Genomic DNA, 11,257 nt, shown 5'->3' on the forward strand with positions numbered 1-11,257 from the left:
GAAACAGTTTTACGTTTAAGAAATATCTTTTTTTTGGTCACAGGGTATTTCTCAGTTCCAGGGACATGTTTAGTGGTAATAATAGTTACTAGGTGCTAATGATTTGGCTTGTGGGGCCTCTGGCCATCTCTGGTCTTGTTGAACTGTGAGAGAGGCTAGAAAACTGCTTTCTGTAAAGACTTTTTAGAGCCCTTCTGTTGGATTTTTAATTTGATTCACCAAGTGAGTTTAGTTGAGGGCTAAATAGAAGGATGGTCTTTCTTGGAAATGAATAGTTTTTCTAAACATTCTGCTAGTACTGTATGCCCCATTGACATGACTGTTAAAGTGCCCCACATCTGCTTAGCATCCTCCAAGATCCTTTGGGTGTGTTCCATAAAATCCTTTGACTCTTGTAAATAATTAATTAGCACTCCCAAGAGTGCCCTGTGGGACCCTCAGGTTTTTGCTATTCCAAAACTGCATTGTTTTCAACTGACCAACTTGCCCGCTGGGCCATGTCTCTTTCTCTGATCCCATCCAGATGTTAAGCTCCACTAAAATTTAGATTTTTTTTTTTTTTGGAGACAGGGTCTCGCTCTGTCATCCAGGCTAGAGTGCAGTGGTGCGATCTCGGCTTTTGGCTCACTGCAACCTCCACCACTGTCCCCCCTACCCCTCCTGCTTTCAAGTGATCCTCCCACCTCAGCCTCCAGAGTAGCTGGGACCGCAGGCGTGTACCACCATGCCCAGCCAAGTTTTTTTGTATTTTTTTAGTAGAGATGGGGCTCACCATGTTGCCCAGGCTGGTCTTGAACTCCTGAGTGCAAGCAGTCCGCCCGCTTTGGCCTCCCAAAGTGCTGGGATAACACACAAGAGTCACTGCACCCAGCCATACAATTTAGATATTTTATGCTTTGTTTTAGTGTTATAATAAATAAAATTGTTTGTAATTGTATTTTAAATTATTTGCTGGTTTTATATAAAGTATAATTTATTTTTGTATTTAAAACTTGTGTCCCTGACCTTGCTAAATCCATTTATTAATCCCAAGTGTTGTGTAGATTCTTAGGATTTTTTTTTGTTTTATATACACAGCCATGTCATCTGTTAATAAATACAGGTTTACATCTTCCTTTCTGACCTGAATACCTTTTATTTAGGTGTTATTATTTGTTTTTTGCTTTTTTTGCAATTTACTTGTGCATACACTGACTGAAGGACATCTTGATTGCTTCCAGTTTGGGCAATTATGAATAAAGCTGCTATAAATATCTGTGTGCAGGTTTTTGTGTGGACATACATTTTTAACTCATTTGGGTAATTACCCAGGAGCGTGATTGCTGGATTGTGTGGTAAGAGTATGCTTAGTCTTGTAAGAAACTGCCAAGCTGCCTTCTTAAGTGGCTGTACCATTTTGCATTCCTATCAGCAGTGAATGAGAGCTCCTGTTGTTCCACATCCTCCCCAGCATTTACTGTTGTCAGTGTTTTGGATTTTCACCATTCTAATAGATATGTAGTGGTATCTCATGTTGTGTAAATTTGTAATTCTCCAATGACATATGATGTTGAGCACCTTTTCATATGCTTTTTTGCCGTCTGTATATCTTCTTTGATGAGATGTCTGTCCAGATCTATTGTCTTTTCTATTTTTTTGGGACAGTCTCTGTCGCCCCGGCTGGAGTGCAGTGCCCACAGAGAGAACTGCCACAGGGGCAGAGTCACCCAGAGAGGGTAATGCCTACTGGAGTCATAGTAGTGGAGCCACCTCACAGTTCCACTCGGGTAATGCCCAAAAGAACTGTAGGGCTGGGCTGCCCCCAACGCTCCAGACCTGTGGAATCACCAAGGTGCAATTCTAGCTCGAGAGAGCCACAGGCACTGAACTCCAACCTGCGAGAGCCACAGCATGGGCCGCATCCGGCAAAGACATGGAGGTCGGGTACCCTGAAGCCTTGGGACCCAACCGCCACCCCAGTGTGTCATGGAGTCAAAAATTATTCTCAAGCTTAAAGTTTTAATATTATTTACCTTGTTTGGATTTGGGTTTAGTTGGGACCCATTACCCCTCTTTTTTTCTTGACTATTTCTCCCTTTTGGAATGAGTGTCTATTCTATGCTTGTCTCACTATTGTATTTTGGAAACACATAACATATTGGATTTCACAAGCTCACAGCTGGAGAGAAATTTGCCTCAGGAAAAATTGTACCTTGGGTCTCACTAATGTCTGATTTAGATGGGACTCTAGACCTGAGAATTTTGGATTGGTACTGGAACTAGTTATAACTTTTTGGGGCTATTAAGATGGAATGAATGTATTTTGTGTGTGAGAAGGAAATGAATTTGGTGGGTTAAGGATGGAAAGTTATGGTCTAAATATATTCCCCAAAATTCATATGTTAAAACTCAACCACCAATGTGATAATATTAAGAGGCAAGGCTTTTAGGATGTGATTAAGTCTTGAGGGCAGAGCCTTCCTAAATGGAATTAGTGAGCTTATCAAAGGGCTGGAGGGAACTAGCCTAGGCCCTTTTTGCTCTTCTGTTTCTTTTGTCTTGTGAAGACACAGTGTTCCAGGTGGCATCTTGGAAGAACAGACTAGGCCCTCACCAGATGCCAAACCTGCAAGTACCTTGATTTTGCACTTTCCAGGCTCAAAAACTGTGAGAAATAAGTTTCTATTATTTATAAATTGTCCAGTCTCAGGCATTTTGTTATAGCAGTAGAAATAGTCTAAGAGAGTAACAGTAGAGGCTACTAAACATGTAGTTTATTCCAGATCATCATAAAAACAACAAAGCCTAAACCATCTCAACTTCTGACTAGATTGATCTATTAATACCCATGCTAAAGGCCTAGCAAAAGACAAGATCTTCTTTTTTTCCAGTATCTATCATCTACATTTGACTCTTAACAAAAGTTATGAGAAATACACACACACACACACACACGAAAAAACACATGGTCAAGAGGCAAAATAACAAACTGAAAAAGAGAAATTGAACTGATTCTAGAACCATGAAGTAGAAAATTTAAAATACGATTAAAATTCCAAATACACCGCATGTGCTCACTCATAAGTGGGAGTTGAACAATGAGAACACATGGACACATGGAGGGGAAAATCACACACTGCGGCCTGTTGGGGGTTGGGGATCAAGGGGAGGGAGAGCATTAGGACAAATACCTACTGCATGTGGGGCTTAAAACCTAGGTAATGGGTTGATAGGTGCCGCAAAACACCACAGCACATGTATACCTATGTAACAAACCTACACATTCTGCACATGTATCACAGAACTTAAAGTAAAAAAAAAAAAAAAAAATTCCAAATATACTAGAGGAAAAGGTAAAAATATGCATAATTAGATGTGCACTTTCAAGAAAAAGAACAAAACTATAGGAAATAATAAAATGGACGTTCTAAAAATAAGAAACTATATAACAGAAAGGAAGAATGCTTTTGATGTGCTAATAAGTATACCTGACACAGCCAATAAAGGATCAATGAACCTGAGGACGGATCAATAGAAATTACTCAAACTAAAATGCAAAGAGAATAAAAATAATGCAAAAGAAGACCTATGAAAACCAAACCAAACCAACCAAAAATTAATAAACAAATAAAAAACCACTCTAGAACAGAGTGTCCAAAAGTTATGGGACAATATCAAACAAACAGTCTAACATATGTGTAACTGGAATTCCCGAAGAGGGGCAGGGAGAGAGAGAAACTGGAAGAAATATTTGAAGCACACTCATGCATTTGAGTGTAACTTTGGATCAGTCACTGACTGATGAATGTTATGCAGACACAAGAGTAACTCCTAGGAATCTCGGCTTACAAATTAAAATGATGTTAATAGAAACAGAAAAGATACCTTAGCAGTTGCACACCAGAGAGAACACAGACTGCAGATTTAGTCAAGCGAAGTTACTAAGGAAACAAATAAGCAAATTAAAAAAAATGCAACCTTCTTGGAAAGAAATAATAATAGCTGCTAAAATACATAATCTAAAATGCGAGTTTTTAAAAAAAGTTATGAAACATACAAAAAAACCAAGAAAGTGTGACCTGGATATAAGAAAAATGCAGTCAATAGAAACTGTCTCTGAGCGGGTCTGGATGTTAGAGATAGCTGTAATACAATATTTTAGTTATACAAGATGAATAAGTTCTGGAGACCTAATATATAACAATGTGGGTACAGTTAACAAAACTTTATTGTATACTTCAAATTTTCTTAAAAGGTAGATATCTTAAAAAATTGATGAATTATAATTGTACATATTTATGAGGTACAGTATGATGTTTTGATATATGTTCGAACTGTAATATCAAATCATGGTATTTAGTATATCCCTCACTTCTTTGAAGTGAGAATATTCAGAATCCCCTCTTCTAGTTATGTTGATATATACACTATAACATTGTTTACTATAGACACTCTACTGTTGCTATAGAGCACTGGAACTTATTCTACCTATGTAACTATAATTTTGTACCTGTTGACCAATCTCTCCCCCATTATCCCCTCCCACTTTTCCCCCTCAGCATCTGTTAACCATTATTATACTCTTTACTTCTGTGAGATCAGCTTTATATTCTACAAATGAGTGAGATCATGTGGTATTTGTCTTTCTATGCCTGGCTTATTTTAGTCAACATGTTGTCCTCCAGGTTCATCCATGTTACCACAAATGACAGAATTTCTGAAAAGCAAGAAGTTAATATCAATAATATAAAAGAAACTCTAATAGCTTGGTAGCAAAAAAGCAAACAATCAGATTTTAAAATGGGCAAAGGACTGAAATAGACATTTCTTAAAAGAAATACAAATGGCCAGCAGGTATATGAAAAAATGCTCAATATCACTAATTGTCAGGGAAATGCAAATCAAACCCACAATGAGATATAACACAATAGACCAAAACCTCTGGGATACAGAATAAGCAGTGTTAAGAGGGAAGTTTAGAGCATTAAATGCCTACATCAAAAAAGAAAGATTACAAATTAATAACCTAGTGTTGTACCTCAAGGAACTACAAAAACAAGAACAAACCAAACCCAAAGGTAGCAGAAGATAGGAAATAACAAAAATCAGAGCAAAACTAAATGAAACAGAGACAAACAAACAGAGACAAAAAATTTACAAAGCTTTGTTTCTGAAAATGAAAATTTGTTCTTTGAAAACATAAACAAAACTGATATATGGCTAGCTAGACTAACCAAGAAAAGAAAAGGTCGAAATAAAAAAAAAAAATGAGGAAAGCAAAGGAAACGTCAAAACTGACGCCACAGAAATTTAAAAGATCATCAGAGACTATCATGAACAGCTATTCACTCACAAACTAGAAAGCTTAGAAGAAATGGATAAATGCCTGGAAACCTACAACCTCCCAAGACTGAACAAGGAAAAGATAGAAATGCTGAACAGATGAATAGTGGGTAGTGAGATTGAATCAGTAATTTAAAAATTCCCAATCATAAAACCCTAGACCAGATGAATTCGTAGCTAAATTCTACCAAATGTACAATGAAGAACTGGTACTAAGCTCCCTGAAAGTGTTCCAAAAAAATCAAGGAGGAGGAAATTCTCCCTAACTTATTCTATGGAGCCCATATCGCCCTTATATGAACATTAGACAGGACATAACAACAATGAAAGAAAACTATAGACTAATATCCTTGATGAATGTAGACATAAAAATCCTCAAGAAAATACTAGAAAACAAATTTCAACAGCACATCAAAAGATAATACACCATGATCAAATGGGTTTTATTCCGGGTAAGTAAGGATGGCTTAACACATGCAAATTAATAAATGTGATTCATCCCATAAATAAAATTAAGGGCAAAAACCATATGACAATCTCAATAGATGCTGAAAAAGCATTTGATAAAATCTAGTATCTGTTCATAATAAAAACCCTCAACAGTCTACGTGTTGAAGGAACATACCTCAAAATAATAAAGGCTATATATGACAAATATACAGCCTATGTTACACTAAGTGGGGAAAGTTGAAAGCATTCCCTGTAAGAACTGGAGTAACACAAGAATGCCTACTTTTAATTCAAGATGGATTAGAGACTTAAATGTTAGACCTAATACCATAAAAACCCTAGAGGAAAACCTAGGTAGTACCATTCAGGACATAGGCATGGGCAAAGACTTCATGTCTAAAACACCAAAAGCAACAGCAGCAAAAGCCAAAATTGACAAATGGGATCTAATTAAACTAAAGAGCTTCTGCACAGCAAAAGAAACTACCATCAGAGTGAACAGGCAACCTACAGAATGGGAGAAAATTTTTGCAATCTACTCATCTGACAAAGGGCTAATATCCAGAACCTACAAAGAACTCAAACAAATTTACAAGAAAAAAACAAACAACCCCATCAAAAAGTGGGCAAAGGATATGAACAGACAGTTCTCAAAAGAAGACATTCATACAGCCAACAGACACATGAAAAAATGCTCATCATCACTGGCCATCAGAGAAATGCAAATCAAAACCACAATGAGATACCATCTCACACCAGTTAGAATGGAAGTCAGGAAACAACAGGTGCTGGAGAGGATGTGGAGAAATAGGAACGCTTTTACACTGTTGGTGGGATTGTAAACTAGTTCAACCATTATGGAAAACAGTATGGCGATTCCTCAAGGATCTAGAACTAGATATACCATATGACCCAGCCATCCCATTACTGGGTATATACCCAAAGGATTATAGATCATGCTGCTATAAAGACACATGCACACGTATGTTTATTGCAGCACTATTCACAATAGCAAAGACTTGGAATCAACCCAAATGTCCATCAGTGACAGACTGGATAAAGAAAATGTGGCACATATACACCATGGAATACTATGCAGCCATAAAAAAGGATGAGTTTGTGTCCTTTGTAGGGACATGGATGCAGCTGGAAACCATCATTCTTAGCAAACTATCACAAGAACAGAAAACCAAACACCGCATGTTCTCACTCATAGGTGGGAACTGAACAATGAGATCACTTGGACTCGGGAAGGGGAACATCACACACCAGGGCCTATCATGGGGAGGGGGGAGAGGGGAGGGATTGCATTGGGAGTTATACCTGATGTAAATGATGAGTTGATGGGTGCTGACGAGTTGATGGGTGCAGCACAGCAACATGGCACAAGTATACATATGTAACAAACCTGCACGTTATGCACATGTACCCTAGAACTTAAAGTATAATAAAAAAAAAATTACTACTCTCATTCAATATAGTACCAGAAGTCCTAGCCAGAGCAATTTGGCAAGAGAAAGAATTAAAAGGCATCCAAACTGGAAAAGAAGTCATATTATTCCTGTTTACTGATCATATGATCTTATACCTAGAAAACACTACAGACTCCACCAAAAAACTCTTAGATTTGATAACTGAATTCAGTAAAGTTTCGGGACACAAAATCAACATACAAAAAAAAATCAGTGGCATTTCTATACACCAATAACAATCAAGCTGAGAACCAAATCAAGAAGGCAATCTCATTTACAATAACTACAAAAAAATTACCTAGGAATATATTTAACCAAGGAGGTGAAAGACCTCTACAAGAAAAACTACAAGGCACTGATGAAAGAATTTGTAGGTAACACAAACAAATGGAAAAACAGCCTATGCTCATGGGGACTGTAATGAATAACAATGTATTGTGTTCTTAAAAATTGCTAAGAGAGTAGATTTAACTATTCTCACCATAAATGATGTTAAGTTTGTGAGGTGATGCATAGGTTAATCAGTTTGATTTAGTCATTCCATAATATATAAATGTTTTAAAATATTGTGTACATAATTAGTAAATATAACTTTTTTGTCAGTTATATAAATAAATATAAATAAAACAAACAAATCATAAAACACATATTCCACCTAGTCACAACTTAGTTACAAATATGCACATTACAGTTTTTCAAGACTCTTATTATAGTGTACCACAAGTACACAAAGTACAGCAAATGTTTATTACTGCTTATGTTCATGACAATTTTATTTACACTGTCAATTACTTAGCAGTAAATATTAAACAATAATCTGCTAGCCACCGTGGTTGGCCGAGAAATGGTTTTTTAAAAGAGTATACTTGGCTAAATTATACATGGCACATTCTTGTACTGAATACAATAGAGAGGCATTAAAAATGCCTGCAAATGTCTGTATTTTTGGTATAAGTCCAACATTAATTTGCTAAATGAAAAAGGTACATTTTGGAAGAGTAAGGTAATCCAACTATAAAAATATGTTACCTGCACACACATATACAGTATGCAATTGTGTTAGTCAAGATTCTCCAGAGAAACAGAATAGGACAAATGTATATATGAAGGGGAGTTATTAGGGAGAACTGACTCACACAATCACAAGGTGAAGCCCCATGATAGGCCGTCTGCAAACTGAGGAAGAAGGAAGCCAGTGGTGGCTCAGTCCAACTCCAAAAGCCTCAAAAGCAGGGGCGCCAACAGTGCAGCCTTCAGTCTGTGGCAAAGGCCCGAGAGTCCCTGGCAAACCATTTGTGTAAGTCCAGGAGTCCAAGACCCGAAGAACCTGGAGTCTGATGTCCAAGGAAAGGAGGAACAGAGAGAAGCATCCAGTGTGGGAGAAAGATGAAAGCCAGAAGACTCAGCAAGCCAGCTTATCCCTCCTTCCATCTGCTTTGTTCTAGCTGTGCTGATAGCTGATTGGATGGTGCCAATCCACACTGAGAGTGGGTCTTCCTCTCCCAATCCACTGACTCAAATGTCCTCTGGCAACACCCTCGCAAACACACCCAGAAACAATACTTACCAGCTATCTAGGTGATCCTTCAATCCAATCAAGTTGACACCCAGTATTAACCATCACAATATATAGCAATCTGTAAAATGATATTAGTGAATATCTCTATGGAAAAAGTGGGTGATTTTTATACAGATTTTATTTCTATGATATTATCTAAGATGGGATAGTTGAGGAATTTCAAGAATAGAGAGAACGTTGACTGTGTCAGATGCTGCTGATGTGTCATATAAGATGTAGACTGATCATTGGCCATTGAATTATCAGTGTGGAGATCCCTGTGACCCGCAATGTCAATGGCATAGGAACAAAGTCTGACTGGAGTGAGATCAAGAAAAATAGGGAGAAAGACATTGAATCCTGAATGTATATACGACTCTTTGAAACATGTCACTGTCATGAAGAGAGAGAGAGAGAGAGAGAGAGAATGAGAGAATGAGAATGAACTATCCATAGTACATCCCTTTCCAAATGCCTATCTACGACTGTAGACTAGTAGTGAATTATAAAGGTGAACTGGTTTATTCCTTAGACTCTGAATGAGAAAATACACTGAGACACAAAGAAATCGATCCCTTATTATGGATCAGAGACCTTGAAACCCATAAGCCAAAATTTACCCAGTGGATTTGTTCCTGAAACATGGACACATTGAGATATTTATCTAGTCTCAGCTGTCTCTTACTTAGTAGGGCTGCTAAAGTTCACCTCATGTATGGCTAGAAAAGTTCAGAAAACAGTAGTTTGGTTTTTATTCCTAAAGTCATTTCACTTTTGGAAATAAGACATGAGTTACCTGGTCCCAGATATGTTTGGTCTTGATTCCGTAAATGATGGGATTCAGCATGGGAGGAACCAGGAAGCAGACATTAGCCAGCAGGACGTGGATATGGGGTGAGATGTGGCGTCCAAACCGCTGAGTGAGGACTGAGAAGATCCCAGGCCCATAAAACAGGATGATGACACAGACGTGGGAGCCACAAGTATTGAGAGCCTTGTGGCGAGCATCTTGGGATGGAATGTGGAAGACAGCGCGGAGAATAAGTGTATATGAAATAAAAATTAGCATAACATCTAAAATCACTGTTGACATTAAGACAAAAAACCCATACCAGATGTTTATTCGAATGTCATCACAGGAAAATTTGGCCAAGACAATGTGTTCACAACTACTGTGTGGAAGCACGTTACTTCTGCAATAAGTCAGTCTTTTCAGAAGAAATATTATGGGGAATATTGTACCATAACTTCTTAGTAAGATAGTCACTCCGATTTTTCCAATAGAGGAGTTTGTAAGAATTGTGGTGTACCTCAGTGGGTAGCATATGGCAATGTAGCGGTCAAAGGCCATCACCAGCAAGATCCCTGACTCAGAGATGAAGGTGGAATGGATAAAGAAGAGCTGAGTGATGCAACGATCCAAGGAGATGTCCCCAGCACAGAACCAGAAGATGGACAAAGCCTGTGGTACTGTGCATGTGGAGAGGACAAGGTCTGCTCCGGCCAGCATGCAGAGGAAGAGATACATGGGTTCATGGAGGCTGCGCTTTGTGAGGATAATGAAGATGAGCAGGCTGTTCCCAAGAAGGGCGGTGACATAGGAAAGGAAGAAGGGGATGGAAATCCACATGTGCTGGTCCTCTAGGCCGGGGATGCCCAGCAAGCGGAAGACTGTGTGGCTAACACCAGTGTGATTTAATATGTGCACCATACCTGAAGCAGATAACCTGGGACCTCACTTCTTGTTTATAGGAAGGGTTGAAATTTCGTATCGTACTCAAAGATTTTTTTTTTTTGGATGTCACCACAGGCTTATGACATCAGCCTGATTCTTTTCAATAGTTAGTGTCCTGGGAACTATATAGGATGAAAAGATAAATAACATATTATGTGTTTCTTCAATAAGGTAACAACTTATAGCCAAGATCGAAATTTACACTGTAAATTAAAATAATATGCTAAGTGAACATAGGAGTAGCACAAAAAACTGTTATGGGAACACAAATGGAGATAGTAATTTGGTCTATTTGGCTGCAGGGTGTCATTGGGTGGAGGCGAACTAGGTGGGGAATCACGTGTGGGGTAAAGTCATTTGGGAGTTTAAGGAAAGACTGTTGTCATACAAATATCTAATGTATTTAAACCAGTTTGTAGTTCTATGTAGTTGTGTGATCACATGCAATATACTATGCAATGGTAGGAAGATAAAAACAAAAGTACATTGGCTCTGATTATAAATTGAGGAGCTTTGGTGCTGTCTCATGAGGAAATGGTCAGCCACCGTGCACCATGTGCTGATCATTTTTCTTTTTTTTGAGACAGTGTCTCCTTCTGTTTCCCAAGCTATGCAGTGGCATGATCATAGCTCACTGCAGGCTCCAACTCCTGGGCTCGAGTCATTTTTCCACCTCAGCCTCCTGAGTAGCTGGGGCTACTGTCATGAGCCACCATGCCC

The 11,257-nt window shown here is 38.3% G+C and overlaps 1 protein-coding gene across 1 annotated transcript; it reads right to left on the bottom strand.

The window, feature by feature from the left end:
- Positions 1 to 9,284: 9,284 nt before the first annotated feature.
- On the bottom strand, positions 9,285 to 10,677 carry LOC101020861 (olfactory receptor 52B4-like). Its single transcript, XM_003910335.3, has one exon. It carries the CDS (start codon positions 10,511 to 10,513, stop codon positions 9,566 to 9,568), a length of 948 nt encoding a protein of 315 aa, XP_003910384.2. The 5' UTR covers positions 10,514 to 10,677; the 3' UTR covers positions 9,285 to 9,565.
- Positions 10,678 to 11,257: the final 580 nt, after the last annotated feature.

This window comes from Papio anubis, chromosome 12 (genome assembly GCF_008728515.1).
Source record: "Papio anubis isolate 15944 chromosome 12, Panubis1.0, whole genome shotgun sequence".
In the NCBI taxonomy this organism is placed as follows: Eukaryota; Metazoa; Chordata; class Mammalia; order Primates; family Cercopithecidae; genus Papio; species Papio anubis.

Bases quoted from the DNA above. Each gene is read 5' to 3' on its own strand.
- LOC101020861 (XM_003910335.3), bottom strand. From the start codon at position 10,513: ATGGTGCACATATTAAATCACACTGGTGTTAGCCACACAGTCTTCCGC.